This window comes from Plasmodium vinckei (genome assembly GCF_900681995.1).
Source record: "Plasmodium vinckei vinckei genome assembly, chromosome: PVVCY_07".
Classification (NCBI taxonomy): Eukaryota; Apicomplexa; class Aconoidasida; order Haemosporida; family Plasmodiidae; genus Plasmodium; species Plasmodium vinckei.
In genome coordinates this window covers 45,854-64,406 of record NC_051299.1, presented here as the reverse complement: position 1 = coordinate 64,406, position 18,553 = coordinate 45,854, and the positions used below count along the sequence as shown (strand labels likewise).

Below are 18,553 nucleotides of genomic sequence, written 5' to 3'. Positions count from 1 at the left end.
TACTAAATAGCCATTAACTGAAAATTATGAATTAAAACATTACTCATTTTTTTACAACTAAATATAGGAGAAAATTGTGGCTTCAAAAAAAAAAAAGTGCAAGCTAAAAATGGAAATTAATATAAGTATTAAAAAAAATTATGTAAATTTATGAATGTGTAATAAAATTTTAGCTATTTTATATGAACAGTTCATAAAAAAAAAAGATTTTACTCTTCACAGTATGGATGAATAATATTTTCTTCTGATTTGTAATATATTTTGGAGCAAAATTTTACCAAATAATATTTTGAATACAACCATAAAAAAAAATATATATATTAAAAAAAAAAATTATTAATTTTCAGAGAGAATAAATAATTTTTTTTTAAGAGTATATGTATATGTCATTTTTTTTGGAAAACAACATAACAATTATATAGAAAAAACAAATAAGACTTAAAAATCACCAATATTAAGCTTTAAAAGGAAATTTCAAATTAAATTTATAATATTGAGAAATTTAAATAATGTGTGAATCATGCTATAATTTACAAATTTTAACATAAGCTTATTTTTATATTTTGTTTATGTTTTTTCCTGTGTTTTTTTGGTGTAACATATATATTTATATTTTTTCTCATATAAAGGTGTTATAATTAAATAATGAAACTAGTCTATTGGATCCGTTTATTGTTATTTTTTTATATTATGTAAATTAAAAGGATCAATTATATATAAATTATTTTTTTGTGTATATTTTTTTTCATAAGACATTAAATATATGGACAAATAAGCTATTCATTTTAATGTGATTATAATTAAGGTAAAAAATGTTCTTTCATATGCATAAATAAAAAATATTTAACATGCATGCATCGAGCTACTTATGAACTGGGTTGGCAAAAAAAAATATATTAAATATTACTTATAAATAATAATGTCTTAAAATATAAATAAGCATAGCATTTTAAGGATATATTTTTTGTGTGTTTTTCTTCTTTTTCTTCATAAGTTGTGATTCATTATAATTATGCATAACCATCAGAAATATGTTGTAATACAATTTTAAGACATAACATTTTGCTCATATTAATATAAAAACCGATGCTATTGAGAAGTCTTGTTTATTACATTTTCAATTGCAATAAATATGATTTTCTTTGAGAATTAATATATATGGAATGTAATTTTTTAAGGGAAATATTTATTATTTTTTTATATATTGTAATATTGGATTCCATGTGAGGATATATATTATAATATTTGCATATGCTTCACTGTCAGCCAAATAAAAATATATATATCAAAAAATAAAGAGGGGGAAAACCTTAATGATAATACAATGCCCTGAACAGGTATATGGGATAGTAGACATGCATATATTTATGCTATTATTTTCGAAAAGATGCATGACAATAGCTATTTTTTTAAAATAACTTTTTTAATGAAAGTTAAGTCTAAAAACAAATTTTATTTTTGGTTTAAAAATAATTATTGTGTAATTTTTTATAAAAGTATTAACACATATATATATATTATTTATTAAAGGATCAATAAATAAAGTGTATAATATTATTGAGACCATATGAGTAATGAATGAAGTAAATAAAATTGGGGGCAAATTCGATGTTGCATATATATAAATGTAATATTGATAATAAAATGAAAATATTTTGTGTGGAGGATATTTGATTCGAAATTTTTATTTGCTTTACTTCCTAGTCCTCATACAATTCTCCTTGCAACATTCTGATTACTTCTTTTCCATTAATCATTTCGTCTGAGATTAAGCTAACGTAATCATATTGACATTTAGGACAGGATATATCAGTATTAGATTTTTCGGCTAAGCAATTTGGGCATTTTAATCTAGATATTATATAATCTAAATGTCCTTCATCTTCTAAATTTTGTAACATTATATCACTTCCTATTGCAACGCCGTCTATTAAAATTTGGGGTAAAATTATTCCTTTTTCATCTTCTATTAGTAACCCATCATCTTTCCATTTATTAAACAGTTCTTCGTCTTTTAATTCTATGAAAAAGATAAATACAATAATATTTTTATGTTTATCATGTGTGGAAGTTAAAATGAACCATGTAAGGCACCAAAATATATAGTGTATTCGTATCATTTTTTCGTGTTTTGTTTACTTTTTGCTACTCCTGTGTCCCTATTGGAGTCTATTACAAAGTATAAAAACTTCTTACAGTTTAGCAAATTTTGTGCTCTTAGGGATGAAAAAAAAGATGATTTTATTCCACCGAATGATGTTGTAACTAAAACAATTTCCGCCTCTTGAACTAAAAAAGACAAAAATTTTACCTTATAATATTCATTATTATGCAACTATTTTCACTTTTTTTTCAATACATACCTACTGTGATGCCGTCTTGGTCTAAAAAAATAAAATTTAAATTATAACAGTTAAGTAAATTCGAGAAATTATAGTGTATGTTTTATTGTAATATTTTGCATTACCTTCGTTGTAATAAATATTCTCAGATTGATCTTGCTCATCAATATTTTCAATGTTTGCATCCACCATTATGATATAATTAAACAAATGTATATAAAATTAATTTTATTTAATATTTTAATTGTTATACATGCTAATTAATAAATGGGTTATATTAATATGGTGTTAAACATGCCAAAGCACGACTTTTTTATGGTCAAAAATTTATCTTTTGTAAAACATTGTTTAAATAAAAGAGAGTTATGATATGTGTGTGTATGTGTTAATTTTATCTTATCTTTATATTAAAATTCCTGGGAGACTTTATCAACGGATTAATTTTTCATAATTATTTTGTGCATGGAATAATAATTATAAAAAATGTTATAAAATACGAAGAAAAAAACAAAAAACGAAAAAAAATGTAAACAAAGTGTTGTAAAAGTAAAATATAATTATATATATACTGAATTAAAAATAAGAATTTGTTCTTTTAAAGAATTCATTTTTTGTATTATATGTGTGTGCGTAAGACTATTTTCCTTTTTCCCTTTATGAGTCATTATATTTATATATCCCTTCTTTAATAAAAATTGTATAAATTAGTTATACATATAATATATTTATTTTTTATGATAAATAAAACTATTGGAATGTTTCTTTAAAAATAATTTAACTTTTTCATTATGAAAAAAATATATATAGTTGCATATTAAAAAAATGTATAAAGTTTAAATAACCAAACACATAAATTCAAGGAAAGGTAAATGTTAAAAAAATTTATAATTAAATGGTTTTATTTGTATATGAATTTAAAACCATAATTTTATTCTGTATATTAATAAAAGAAGTTTAAGGACAAAAAAGAACAAATAATAAGCCTGGCCATATATAAATACATGTTAATATTTCAACCAAAACATTTTTTAAAAAATTTTATAGTAAATATTATATACAATTAGACATTAAAAATCATCAAAATAATTTTACTTTGTTTTAAAACTACATAATTAGAATAAAGGATAGCAAGAAATGGTATATATTTTTTACTATGCAACGAAATCGTTGTGTTTAATAATAAAAAGGGATTTTTTCATTTTGGGTTATAATATAATTATTATGGTATGCCAATTATATATATGTTTTATTATATAGCATTTCTATAATTACATGATTTTGATAGGGGAATATGGTCTTTTGTTCGTTTCACTATTTAACATATTCGAAGAAATATTTAGTTTTATTCAAACATTTTAAATAATCATTTAAAAAGTGATTTAATATATAACTTATATTTTTGGAAAAGGGTGAAAATACTATTATTGGGTACATGTTTTTTTTCGCTTTTTTCATTTTCGAATACAACCGTAAATTTCAACATATTTTTTTATATATATATGCACACTTAAAAAACATCAAAAATGTTATTTTATATATACAGACTCATATTATTGAAATAATTTTCATCTACATTATATTTAGACCTATAGTTTAAATTGTAATGTTTTTTTAAAAAACTTTATATAAATGAGTAGTTAATTTTCTATATAAATATTGATTCCGCTCTATGTTTTTTTTTATTTTTTTATTTTATCATTAAAAGGCGTGATAAAATAATAATACGATAAAATTTATAATAAAAAATAAATGAGCACATGGAATAAAAAATAAGCGAAATAATAAAATAGTAAAAACCTTTTTTTCGTATACTAATTAATTTGATTTGTATAAATTAGTTAGTTTTGATTAATGTAGAAACGAAAGGGAAATATAGCATTCTACTCTTATTAAAATTGTTTTTAATTTTTTTTTTGAAATTTCATGATTTATTTTTTCTTTTGTCATATGATCAAAAAACACAAAAATAGAAAGAAAACAAAGAAGCTGTATATATATTATTTTTGAATATGAAAAATTAAGAAAAATAATATTCTATAAATATATATATAGCATTAATGAAGATATAAGTTTATGTAAACAAATGATATGTGTGAAGGCATTGTATTAAAATGTGAATTTTGATTTTTATTTACGTAAAATGCGGAATATAAATTATCATTTGATAATTTAAAAAAATAAAGGTTTTTTATGTGTAACCAAAATATAATCTAGCTATATTTGTTGAACATTAGAAATTAGATAAGATAACACAAAAGGAAACTGGCATATGAAGAATTTTATGATTACTCTATGATAATTTTTTTAGTTTAATTTAAATAATATTATGGAATATATATTTATATTATATGCTTATGCATGAAAAATGCGCAAAAAAAGTTATTTTACTTATATAGTATCTATAAATCAATACAAGTATGCTTAAACGTGAATACAATTATAAAGAATAGTAACATATAAAAGTTTAATATATAAAAGCGAATGGATTGATCAGGAAATATTTGATGTGGGGACAATAAAGGAATATACAATATATACTTGTATATTTTCTTCTTTATATGTCTGTGTGGATGTAATAAGATAAATAAAAGACAAAAAATATATGCATATTTATATAACTTTTAATTGAATAGCATCCTACACATATATTATAATAATATCACTTGTTCAATAAAGATGGAGCTATATGAAGAAGAGATATACGAAAAGGCAAGCATAAATGTGACAATAATAGTTAACGATGACATAAAAGATATAATAATAAAAAATTTGAATAATAATATGAATAATGATAGTATAAACATAAACAGTTATAATTATAATAATATAGATAAAATAAATTATTTTTCAAAAAATTCTGAACAGTCAGGTAAAAATAATAACATTTTAACCAGTTGGTTAAAAAAAATAAAAAGTACGTCATCTGCTATTATTTTTTGTGTAGATTGGCAAAATATTATTAATGAAAAAATTGAGAATAATAATAATGATATAGAGTTTGATAAAAGAGAAAATATTGATTATAAAAATGGTGTAGAATATAAAGAAGATCCTAATAATGACAAACAATATTTAAACGTGCGTGGATTAAGTGATGAATCAGGTAATCCATTTGAAAATAATGATAACAAATATTATAATAGTTATAGTGGGGATAGGGAGGAGAAAAGTAAGAGTGATATAAATTTTATTCATAATGAGGAATACATGAAAGTAATGAGTGATGATTTAATTAAAAAGATCGAAGAAATAAATACAGTGATTATGAAAAGAAAAAAAATATGTAAAATAATTCTTTTAGTAATATTACCAGAAAATACCAAGAGTACAGAAGAATATATTAAGTATATAAGTTTTTTAAATTCGCAAAATATTAGTGCGATATTTATAACATTAGGATTAAAAGAAATACATAATAAAATAATGAAGTTGCAAAATTTACTAAAAGATTGTATAAATTCATTTTTTAAACAATATATAATAAGTTATGAAAGTAAAAGTGGTAAAAATGTTTTACATTTTTTTACTTATAATTTTAAAAAGGCATATATATTAGAAATGTTAGAAAAATATGATGAAAGTATGAAAATATATGTAAACATATGTAAAGTTTTTTATGAGCATATTGGTGAGGAAATATTTCCAAATAAAAAATCTTTTTTTGAATATGTAATATTTTTTAATTGTGTAAGTTTAAGAATGATATCTATATATTTATATTTTAAAGATATAAAAAAAGCTCTTCACCATATTTACACTCATAATAAGATAATTTTTTTAGCATTGATGAATAGAGATGAATATATAAGTAATGAGCATAATAAAAAATTGGTAGAAATTATTAATATTTTTAATATTAAAGGTGATAAAAGTTTTATTGATTGTATAAGATATAATGAATATGATGATGGGAGGAAAGACAGGAAAATATTATATATAAAAAATAATAGTGAATGTATTAATGAATTTATAGATATTTTATACGATATAATAATAAAGGAATATGTATATTATAATTTGTTATCATGCATTTATTTTTATTTTTATAGAATTATTAAAAATTTTAATCTTAATATGCATGATGTAATAATATATGCAATTTATACCTGTTGTTGTATATATTATAAAATAAAAGCAATAGAGAAAAAACAAAAACTAATTAAAGAATTTCCAGAAATAAAAGTTGATAATTATATTACACTATCATCAGTTATGCCTTTATATGATTTTATTTTAAACATTTTAATAGAAATATTTAAAGTTATAAGCACAAATAAAATAACTGATTTAACAAGAATTATTATATATCTTTTATCTATTATTTATTATGAAAAAGGAAACTATGTATTTGCTTTGTATCTGTTATTACAATTTTTTAAGGATGAAACAGGAGGAGTTATATTTAACTATGTTAATGTAGATATATTGAAAAACATGGAGTGTGAGCTTGATAAGTTTTACTTAGACCTTCAAGATTTTGCTGAAACTCGAATTTTCCTTAAAATAGGGTATGTTGGCGTAAATGCTTATTTTATTTTATGGGTTTGTGTGTGTGTATTTAGTAGTGCGTGATGTGGTTGAAATGTGATAACTGTGCTTTGTGTAGTTTATTAATTTTTAAACATTTTTTTCCCTTCGATGTAGGAATAGAAATTCCAATGAGCCTATGCTATTTTTGATGATAATATGTTTAGGAATTTTACTCAATCATAAACAAGTAGGAGCAAATGTAGATGAAAAAGCAATGTCAAATGAAAATTTTAATATAAAAAGTTATGAGAAATTATTTATTGAAATTTGTTTTGAATATATAAATTGTTTAATTAAAAATAAAAAGGAAAAAGAGAAAAAGGAATTCAATGAATTTATAAAAAAGTATTTTAATTTTGTAAATAAGGAAAATGTATATACTCCTATAAATATTAACATATCTATATGTGATGTTTTTTTCAAATTATATTATTTAATTGAGAATAATATTAAAATATTTTTAAAAATAAAAAATAAAAATAATTTGAATTTTATATATTTACCATTTATTGGTATATTAATGAATAAAGAAATATGTTTTTATAAAATAAAATATTCAAATTTTTACGATGAATATGTATATTCATCTTGTGAATTAATAAAGAATAATGATGAAGAACATTTTTTATCAGATTTTATAAATAATAATGAAGTAGTTACAGAATTAGACAGGCCCAATAAAATTAAAAATGTATTTTTTTTAAATGAAAAAAATATAATGAGTATGTGTATCGAAAATGGGAATAAGAACACGATAGATATTGAGTATGTACAATTATATCTTTATATATATAATAATATTATTAAAATAAAAATTAGTAAAATACATTCTTACATGTTAAAAAGGAAGTATATGGAAATAGTACATACAAATGATTTGAACAGTTTTGAGGATGAAAAAAATAGTAGCAACAACCTTAATACTTTTTCAAAGGAGGAAGATAAAAATGAAAATGTAAGGGAATATGAAGAAATAAAGAAAGAATATTCAAAAGATGATATGATAATAGGAAGGGAAAATAAAATAGTTGATTCAAATGTTAAGGATAAAAATAAAAGAAAAGTATTTGAAATAAAAGAAGGTGAAAATGATAAATCTGAATTTTATAAATTAAAAGACGGAATATATTTAAATAAATATGATAATAAAATAGTGCGTAATAAAAATAAATATATTTTTTCAAATTTAGTAAATAAATATGTAAATTATTTTGTTTATACTAATAATAATATTCTCTATATGAATGAATTTAATATTGGATATATATATATTAGTTATTCAAAATATATAACAGAATTTAAATTAAATTTTAAGTATGCAATTGAAAATTCTAAAAATACTTATTTTTATTTATTAGTAAAACGAGATAATGTTTTAGGTATTGAGCATATTGGTGATGGTAAGGAAGTTTCATTTTTTGGAAGTAAAGACATTTTTAAATATGTAGAACGAGAAGAATCAAACTTATATAAATCGAATGCTTATAAGGATTGTTCAGAAAACGAGAGTAATGATAAAGCTTGTATGCAAAGGGAATCGGAATGTAATATCATAAACGACTGTGTAGAGAATCCAGTTGAAAATATTATGATAGACGATAAAATACATGAACTATTTCGAAAGAAAGAAGAGTATATACATGAGGAAAGTGAAGATAAAAAAAAGTGTGATTTTTTTTTGTTTGAAATAAAAGGAAATAAATTTGATAATATTTTATCGGAAAAAAAGATAAAAACATTATATGGGAAAAGTAATTTTTGCAATGAACCCTCTATGGTATATAAAATAAAAACAGAAAAAATGGAAAATAATAAAAAGAAAAAGTTTATGTTTGATATAAATTATAATGAGAAACTAGTATGCATACCATTTCTTTTATATACAAATGAAAAACATAAAGTAAATATAAGAATAGAATTTTCTTTTACGAATAATAATTTTAATGACAATATTGGGTATTCTATACATTATTCAGTAGTGCCATCTATAATATCGATGGTTACTAGTGTTAATATGATGGAAGACAAAAATAAAAATCCTAACATGTTGAAAAATTCAACGATTGGTTCTACTGAAAAGGATGTAATAAATGAAATGGCAAGTTCAGTAAGTGATATAAATAAGGAAACCACAAAAGACAAAGCAAATTTTAACGATACCATTAAAACTGACAATATGTGTAATAATAATGAAGTAAACAATTTGGATGAGATTGAGGGTATGAACTATTTCTATTATTACATATATATATATAACAATAAAAATAAGAGTATAATAATTAAAAGTATTACTAACGGAAGATTAGATGATATTGTAAAAGTAGGTGAAAAAAGTACTTATTGTAATTTGATAAAAATAAATAATAAAGAAAAAGTTAATTTAGAATACCAACTGAATTATAATAATTTATATTTTCCATTTAATAAAATATTTGAAAATGTAGTTTTTACAAATTATTTAAAAATGCCACATGAAGATATAGGATATCATATTAAAGCAATAAATAATATAAATAATGATAAAAAAAGTAAAATCCGAATAGAATTAAATTATTCAAAAATAGTAAAATATAATGAATGTTTTACTGTTGAGTCTATTATAACAAATGAAGCAAATATTACAGAAGAAGTTATTATATTTTTATATGATAAAAGAAAAAAGAAAAAAAAAAAAATAGAGCAAATCGAACAAAAAAAAAAAACAAGTAGCTTTAATAATATATATTTTGATCAATTTAATATTACATATAATAAAAAAAGTCAAGACTTGTCTTATAAACAAAATAGTTATGCATCCTACAATTCAGATTCAGATGATAATTCTTTATATTCTTCGGAAGATTTAGACAACATAAATTTAGAGGAGAATAATAGTGACACCAATGATTTTGAAAAAAAAGGAAATAAAAAGTATATAGTTAATGGGGTTAAAATGATGAAGAGTATTTTATTACCTTATCAAACATTTCGATTGAAATGGTCTTTTGTTGCCTTTACTTATGGTTTTTTAAAATTGCCTAATGTGTTAATACAAAGAAAAGCCAAAATTAAAAATAATGTAAATGTATTTTCTTCGGAAAATATTGAACTATTCGTAATATAAGGTTTTCTTCGATACTGGTTATACCCATATTTGTTTATAATAATTACAAAATATGTTTTTTTTTTTAGCAAATTTGTGTTTCATCTGTTTTATGTGTTATTTATTAATAGTTTATTGTTTTTATATTATACAGATATCTGTGTAATTTTAATTTTTTCCGCCTTATTTCTTTCATTTTTTTTTATTCTTGTTAAACACGTTGGTGTGTTTTATTGTCATATTGTGCAATCAATAAATTTTTTCATTTAAATATGGAGTGAAAATGGTAAAACTAACAAAAGTAAATATGAACAAAATAATAAAAAAAATAATAAATTAAGATTCTTTCAATTTAATGTGGATACTGTTAAAATATAATTCTATACAATTTTGTAATTTTTTTTTTCTATATCCCATGAGAGTATAGAGCATGGCCTGTTCTCATTTTGATATTATATTGGTATGCAAAAAATTAATATACATATATAATGGATTATTTTTTAACAAAATCTGTCATTTTTTTAATACAAATTTAATTAATGGGGAAATATAAATATACTTTTTATTTAATGGCAAACTCATGGAATTAATAATATATATTAAAAAAAAGTAATATAAAAAGGATATATAATTATTACGAAAATTTTTTGTAAAATTGATAAATTTTTTTTTAAGTATTTATATTTGTTTTGATAAAATTAATTTTGTCCTTAATGTATCAAAATTAGCAAGATTTTTGAACAAAATTGGAAAATATGTTTTATTATTTTTAGGAAAAATATATAGTTGTGACATAATATATTGTTAAGTTGGGAAAATTCACAAGGAGAAAACGACGTAATTTAAATAGTTACAAAGTAGTATATATATATATATGAGGCAAGAATATTTGCGTATATATACTTGTAGGAAAGTTTAATTTATGTTCCTTTTACTTTTTTTAGTGCCTGTTCGATTCAGCTCTGTTTCTTTAGGGTGTTTTTATAATTTGTCTTCGTCTTTTCATTTACTTTTCTAACTTTATATTTGGTTAATAAAATATTTTGAGAAAATGCCGCAATGGGGAGCTGGGAATTCAAGAGCTATCGAAGCAAGGATGAGGAAGAAAATGGAAAAAGATCGAAAGCAAAAAGAATTAGAAGAAAAAAGATTAGATGAATATTGGAAAGATGATGATAAAAAAGCTCAAGCAAAAATTCAAAGAAAAGTATAATTTTATTCATACTTCATTTTTAGTGGTAGTGTAGTTTTTATATTTGGTCTTTTTGTTCTAAAGGATATGATTTTTGTATTCTCTATATATTTTATTTTTATAAAAAATGGGAAAAAAATATATATAAGAGTTTTAAATGTTGATAAAATTCAAATTTACACTTTTAGATTGAAGCTGAAAATAAAAAACAACAAAAGTTGGACAGGAAGAAGGAATTGAGAGAATTGTATGGCGAAGAAGAAAAAGCATTAAAGACAAATAAAGAGAGTGTAAGTTTTGTATTTACATAAAAAAAGCAATAATAATGACAATTTTCACATGGTTGAATAATTATATGTCTCTTTTTAATTTACTATTCTTTTTTTTTTGAAAAACAGAAATCAACAAATACAAAAATAACACAAGCTCAGATTTTACAGCGACTAATAGAAGAGAAGAAGAAGGAAATGAAGGACGAAAAGAAAAAGGCGGTAAGAATATATTCGCAAATACATTTTTTATCTCTTTTAATAATTAACAATATAAAAAAGTTGTAAAAATGGCTAAAGGATATATATGCAACTGAAATGGTGCATATTTACTTATTCATTTATTTGCTCATTTATGAATTATTTCTTTTTGAAGGGAAACACAAATGTACACGAGATGGAATTGGAAGATAATATCAATCATATTATTAGGGATGAAATGAACAATTATGATGAATGCATAAATGGTAAAAAAAAAAAAAAGGAATTAATAAAATGGGAATATTCTACACACATTTTTATGATATAATTTAAATATATTCATACTCTTTAAACCGCAATTTATGGAGAATGGTTAGAACTATTTACTATATTATTCATTTTTTATTTTTGTTTAGCTACTGGAATTGATAATATCATTAACTCTCTGGGAAATGTGCCGTTTGAAAAAACGAAAAAGGTGAAAGCGGTAAGCAGAAAATGCCATAACAACTTTTATCTCATTCCAATTTAAACCTATTTAATAGTGTTTCTACATATTAGTATTCGCTACATTATTATTATTTTTTTTCCCCCGGAATTAGGCTTATAAAAAATATGAAGAAGAAAATTTACCACTTGTAAAGGAGGAGTACAAAAACTTGAAGTTATCACAATATAAGCAGATATTATGGAAAAAGGTAAGAGGGAATATACATTTTGTTGTCAAGCTAAATAAATCTGTGTGTATATTACATATATTTATGCCTAAATACAATATATGTATATGGTTAATTATTTATAGTTCAAAAAATCAGCTGATAACCCAATGAATCAAAAGGATTAGATTAAAATGATAATAATAATATATAGAGGAAAATGCTCACAAGAATTGATATAAAAAAAGTGGATAATTTTTTATGCTTGTATATTATACGAAGGATTATATTATGTATTAATTTTTAACTCAATATTTATGTCCCTTAAATTTTTTTGCCGCTTTTTATATATAATTTATTTTTATATTTTATTATGATAAATATGATTATTATTTTTTTTGTTTTATTATGAAAAAAAACAACACGATGTGAAACACCAAAGTCCGTAGAAACTCGACGCAGCTATATATGCGTAATACGTAATTAAATATATTAACATATTTTATACCTTGTGAAAATAGCATTGTATTATATATATAATATATGTTTCTTTTTATTTTGACATTTTTATGCATATAGTCAACTATCACACGTATTTTCCATTATTAAACAGCTATTTTTTTAATTTAGAATATAATGGTGAATTATTTTTTTTTTTGAATAATTTATATCCTTTTATTGAAAGAAGTAGGGAATTAAAAGGAACAATTAACTCGTAAGTAATATTGTACGGGCATATAATAATTATATATCACTATAAAAATACAATATATTAAATTAAAAAATGTGTCAACAAAAGGTACAGGAAAATAAATAAAGCAATATAACAATTTTGTATATATTTATTTTTGTAAATATGCTAAATTAAAAAAAACAATTTTAAGTGTAAATGGTGAAATAAATCAACATAGGATGGGGAATATATTATGACCAGTTTTATACGCAAAAAAATAAAGTATAAAACGACATTATTATTATCCATAAAGTTATACCAAATTAGATATATGTGAAAAATAAGGATGTGAAAAAATATAAAATAATTTTGAAAATAAATACGTATAAAAGTATATGAGAGGGGAAAAAAGTACGCACATTTTAAGTGTAATAAAAATTGAAGATTTATATTTATTTTTCGATTAAGAATGGAAAGAATTTTATCGTCAATAGGGCGACTAAGTGTATTTGCAGGTGGGTTGAGTTTAATTCCATACACATTTGTATATGATGTTGATGGAGGGGAAAGATGTGTAATGTTCAATAGATTTGGGGGTGTAAGTGAAAAAACATATGGAGAGGGAAGTCACTTTTATTTTCCTTGGTTTCAAACTCCATATATATATGATATAAAAATGAAACCTAAAGTAATAAATACAACAACAGGTACTAAAGATTTACAAATAGTTACACTAAGTTTAAGGCTATTATTTAGACCTCATACAAAACATTTACCATATTTACATAGTACTTTAGGACCAGATTATGATGAGCGTGTATTACCATCGATTGGTAATGAAGTATTAAAAGCCGTTGTGGCTAGATATAATGCTGAATCTTTATTAACACAAAGAGATACAATTTCTAAAGAGATAAGAGAAAGTATTACAGCAAGAGCCAAACAGTTTAATATTGTTTTAGATGATGTAGCTATTACTCATTTAAGTTATGGTAAAGAATTTGCTAAAGCTATTGAAGATAAACAAGTAGCACAACAAGAAAGTGAAAGAGTTAAATTTATTGTTGCAAAAACTGAGCAAGAAAAAATTGCTGCTGTTATTAAAGCAGAAGGAGAAGCAGAAGCTGCAAAATTAATTTCTACAGCTGTAAAACAATATGGTAATAGTTTGTTAGAAATAAGAAAATTAGAAGCAGCTAAAGAAATAGCAGAAAATTTAAGTAAGTCTAAAAATGTTACTTATTTTCCATCATCATCAAATATATTATTAAATCCTAAAAGCCTTTAATAAATTCTTTTAAATTAATATCAAAGACAATTGGATAATATAATTTCATGAATTATCAAATTTAGAATGCTTTAAATTAAAACTAAAAGGTGTATAAATAGGAACAACGAATTATAATTTTTATTAAAATATTTTTTTTTTGACTTATTAATTTTTGTATTATTTTATCATATCATATTTTTTTTATTAAACATATAGCTATTTAATTTTTTTTGCTACATTATTAATTTGCGTGCCCCTTAATGTTTTTCTCTTTAACAATTTGAAAGGGGTACAGGTATTTTAACTTTTTTCCATTTTATTTTGTTTACTTTCCATAAGAATGCAGCTATGAATATATATGGTTGCTAACTTAAAATATTAAGATTAAAAAAATATGTAAAAGTAATAACTAAATGTTTTGAACATGTATATACATATTATATCGAATTATATGTAGACATATATTTTTTATTATAATACACAGTTATTGTATTTTTATAATTATAATATTATTTTGAAAAGGTTAATTTTTTGTGATGTCATTATGTGTAACAGTCAAATCAGGTTGAATGTTTCCCAATTGACATATTTATTTTATTTTTTTTATATAACAAATAAATAATGAAAATATTTGATTGTTTTATATTTTTATTATTTCACTATATTTTGTTTTCCCCCAAAAAAATTAAGCATAAAAATATAGTGTTTATTAAGACGAAATAATAATAAAAAAAATTGATTAGAATATGAAATTTGAAGTGTAGTTAAAATTTTGAAAAAATATATTTTTTAGCATATATATTTTTTTGTATATATGCATTTATATGAAGAATAAAAAAGTGTTTAAATGAAATTATTTTCAGAAACATGGGGTAAAAAAAACAAAAATAATTATAAGAATAAAATACAAGTGTGAATATGTATATGTGCGTATATATTTTTTCAATTTCTTTAGCTTTATTTTAATAAAGGCTGCAAAAAAGTATTTTTCGACAGTAAAATTAAATTAAATTTATTCGGTAAATAAGCAGTAAAATAAGCAGAAAAATAAGAACCAATTATAATATATATAGGTATTCATATTTTAAGTCTTAATAACAGATATATATTATTCATGTAAAATAGCAATTTTGTTATCATAAAGCGAGAAGAAATAAATTAAATGCTTAAAAAAATTATAACTACATGATTTAGTAAACTATCAAAATATGGCTTCTATAAATATTGAATCATATATAGAAAGTATGTAAAAAAGTTAATAAAAAATAAAGAAAAGTATAGCATTATATATATGTTCTTAAGATATATTATTTATTTTTTTTTTTTCAGATGAAATATTAGTCATTACTAAAGATGGTAGAATATTTACGGGAAAATTAAAAGGGTTTGATCAAACAACAAATATAATAATAGGAAATTGTTATGAAAGGATATACAAAGAATCTTTGGAAAAAATAAGCTTAGGAATATATATTATAAGAGGAGATAATGTGTAAGGATATTAAAAAGGAATATAAAAATGAAAGCAATAAGTGTTCACACATTTATGTGCATTTACAATAACCTATGGAACTAAATTTTCCATATATTTTTTTCTTTTTTTAGAACACTAATAGGGGAAATCGACGAAGAGGTGGATAGAAACATACTTCAAAATAAAATTAAGCCTGAAATGCTCAAACCAGTAATGCTAAACTAAATATAATAGATATGTTCTTGTTATATGTATGGCCATTCTATAATACCGTTACACTTAATATTTTATTATTTTTTTTTTTAGATAATATACTAGACTTTGATTATTTTGTAAGAACTATCATTTTAGTAATTTATACATTTGAGAATAAGCATAAATATGGTATATAAGTTTTATTAATATTTTGAGAAGATTTAAAAGGTTTTAATAAAGGGAGGAGATATTATATATATGCCACTAAACATATTCATGAAATATATATCTACCAATCCGATAACTATACAATGTCTTGAAAATGACAAAAATGGGGTATTATTTTGAATAATAAAATGTATATAAACAATGAACACATTTTAATTGTTTATATAAAAAATAATAGAAATGTCAAAACGAAAAAAATAAACAAAAACAGTTTTAATGATACGCCAAAATAAATTTGTAAAATAAATATGATCACATGGATAATATACCGAATATTTAAGAGAAAACAATTTTAAAAAAATTTAGAATAAAAAATGCTTATATATGGATATATTAGTAGACGTATGGATACATGCAGTTATAAACAATATATGTATGAGATCCTTTGGTAGACAGAAAGTCTTACACATTATTATAAATTTAATTATTTTTTTTTATTTTTTGGTTATCATAATATATATTTTAAAGTTGCGATATTTTCGTAACTGTTCATTATAACTTGTGCTTATTTTATTATACTATCTTTTAGTGTTATATTTTTTGTTCTGTTTTTTTAGCATTTTATGCTTAATTTTTTAATAAGATAATTAATATTTACGCATATAGCTCTTTCAATTTGAAATAAAATTATGCTAACTTTATCGAATAATTGGAAAAATAAAATTATATTTTTTATAAGTATTATTCTGCATTTTTACTTCTTTCTTATGTCATTCATAAATAATGTAGATATAGGAAAATGCTTAGCATTTTTGAGGATTTGTTATAGTGAATATATGGATAAATTATGATATAGAAGATTAAACATTTCTAACTATATTAATATTGAAAAAACAATTGATAACATATTTATATTCGTTTGTTACTTTATTGGCTTGATGTAACATAGTCATATCTGTAATGTACATATAACCAAATTCATCATTTACAAGGTCAATTGAAAATTTTTGTAAATTTGATTTATTCTTTAAAAATTGAATTAAATCTTTTGTTCCATTAATAGAAAGATTATTATGATCAGACAAATTATTTGGATATAGAGGGGAGGATGTATCTTGTGTGTTATTATTAAAATTGCCATGGTTGTTAATTGTTGTGTCAGTAGTGATGTGATTATTTTGTTGTAAATGCGTGCTTTTTTTCAAATTTTGATAAAATTGTTTTATTCTATTAGTACAATAATGAATTGCATAATCATCTTCTATAGGTATATTATTATACCAAAATATTCCAGAACCTTGAATAGGTTTAATTGACAAATTATAATAAGGGAATGTAGTTTCGCCATCTTTATTTACATCATTTAAATAAATTAAAAGTGTAGCTCGCCGAAATGAGCCATCATGATGTAAATTAAAATAATTATTTTGTTCATATTTAACTATAGCTAATGGTTCTAAATAACATAAAGGTATTTTAACAAGATCACATATAGTATTTTCTAATTCTATTATACTTTGATCTTTAGTATATATTATAGTAGAATCATTATCGATGTGTGTTTCTTGGATCATTGATTTACTTCGAATGGTATATAAAAATACAGTTGAACTAGTTCTATTTACTGAATTTGTTAATTTATAATTTTCTTGTTTATCATTTGAATAACCAATTGATGTTTTACTTTTTTTATATTTATTTTCACACATGGTTAAAATTTTTTCTATTACATTTTTTGGAACAATGTTGTAAATAATTGCCATATTTTTAGGGAGAATTTGAATTTTAAAAAATATTTTTTTACTATTTTGAATTTTATAATTGTCATTTGGATTATTTGCATTTTGTCCATTTTCTTCATCTATTTCATTGCTTAAGTACAAAAGATAAGATGGATATTTTTTGTAAAAGTAAATATTTTTTTCATTAATTACTTTTTTTATTATAGTTTCAATATTATCATTATATTCAAGATTGTTGTCGTATAATTTTATTCCAAATTTGTTTTTTTCAGCACTCTCAATTATTTTAGTTTGATTTATGGAATTAAAAATGTTTTTTGTTTTTTGAATGATAGTATTGTCTTCATTTTGCTCTCTAATGAAGAATTTATTGTTACCTGGTTGTTCTATATTCATTTTATTTTTCTCTATCATTATAATGGTATTTATTTATAGACAATGTATTATTTTTTGGTAGTTTTTTTTGTTACATAATATTTGAAGTTGAAATATTTTGTGCCTTTTTTGGGTATTACACGTATTTTTTTTGTTCGATTTGATCTGTAATGTTGTAATTATTTTTATTTTACCTGTTTATGTTACATATGATATATACATTTTTTTTTCAGGGAGCATGGTGAAATAAATATTATACAAATATACTTTCCTGATGTTGTATTAGAACAAATATATATTATTCCCTTTTTATATGTATGAATATTTCCACGCACTATATATGCATAAATGTGCTAATAAATATTTAAAAAAAACGTAAAAAAA

General features: G+C 21.5%; 6 protein-coding genes across 6 annotated transcripts; 4 read left to right on the top strand and 2 right to left on the bottom strand.

Moving 5' to 3' along the window:
• Positions 1 to 1,700: 1,700 nt before the first annotated feature.
• Positions 1,701 to 2,534, bottom strand: PVVCY_0700170 (conserved Plasmodium protein, unknown function; the record flags this gene model as incomplete). Its single annotated transcript, XM_008628032.1, has 4 exons — positions 1,701 to 2,020; positions 2,140 to 2,289; positions 2,364 to 2,384; positions 2,468 to 2,534. The coding sequence occupies 4 exons, from the start codon at positions 2,532 to 2,534 to the stop codon at positions 1,701 to 1,703; spliced, it is 558 nt and encodes a 185-aa protein (XP_008626254.1).
• Positions 2,535 to 5,018: 2,484 nt separating this feature from the next.
• Positions 5,019 to 9,975, top strand: PVVCY_0700160 (conserved Plasmodium protein, unknown function; the record flags this gene model as incomplete). Its single annotated transcript, XM_008628033.1, has 2 exons — positions 5,019 to 6,850; positions 6,987 to 9,975. 2 exons carry the CDS (start codon positions 5,019 to 5,021, stop codon positions 9,973 to 9,975), a joined length of 4,821 nt encoding a protein of 1,606 aa, XP_008626255.1.
• A 1,030-nt stretch (positions 9,976 to 11,005) lies between these two features.
• On the top strand, positions 11,006 to 12,460 carry PVVCY_0700150 (conserved protein, unknown function; the record flags this gene model as incomplete). Its single annotated transcript, XM_008628034.1, has 7 exons — positions 11,006 to 11,161; positions 11,335 to 11,436; positions 11,545 to 11,637; positions 11,792 to 11,882; positions 12,033 to 12,103; positions 12,219 to 12,314; positions 12,419 to 12,460. 7 exons carry the CDS (start codon positions 11,006 to 11,008, stop codon positions 12,458 to 12,460), a joined length of 651 nt encoding a protein of 216 aa, XP_008626256.1.
• Positions 12,461 to 13,414: 954 nt separating this feature from the next.
• On the top strand, positions 13,415 to 14,233 carry PVVCY_0700140 (prohibitin, putative; the record flags this gene model as incomplete). The annotated part of the gene is made up of 1 exon (XM_008628035.1): positions 13,415 to 14,233. One exon carries the CDS (start codon positions 13,415 to 13,417, stop codon positions 14,231 to 14,233), a length of 819 nt encoding a protein of 272 aa, XP_008626257.1.
• A 1,190-nt stretch (positions 14,234 to 15,423) lies between these two features.
• Positions 15,424 to 16,007, top strand: PVVCY_0700130 (U6 snRNA-associated Sm-like protein LSm8, putative; the record flags this gene model as incomplete). Its single annotated transcript, XM_008628036.2, has 4 exons — positions 15,424 to 15,457; positions 15,545 to 15,707; positions 15,821 to 15,899; positions 15,996 to 16,007. 4 exons carry the CDS (start codon positions 15,424 to 15,426, stop codon positions 16,005 to 16,007), a joined length of 288 nt encoding a protein of 95 aa, XP_008626258.2.
• Positions 16,008 to 16,912: 905 nt separating this feature from the next.
• On the bottom strand, positions 16,913 to 18,208 carry PVVCY_0700120 (prolyl 4-hydroxylase subunit alpha, putative; the record flags this gene model as incomplete). The annotated part of the gene is made up of 1 exon (XM_008628037.2): positions 16,913 to 18,208. One exon carries the CDS (start codon positions 18,206 to 18,208, stop codon positions 16,913 to 16,915), a length of 1,296 nt encoding a protein of 431 aa, XP_008626259.2.
• Positions 18,209 to 18,553: the final 345 nt, after the last annotated feature.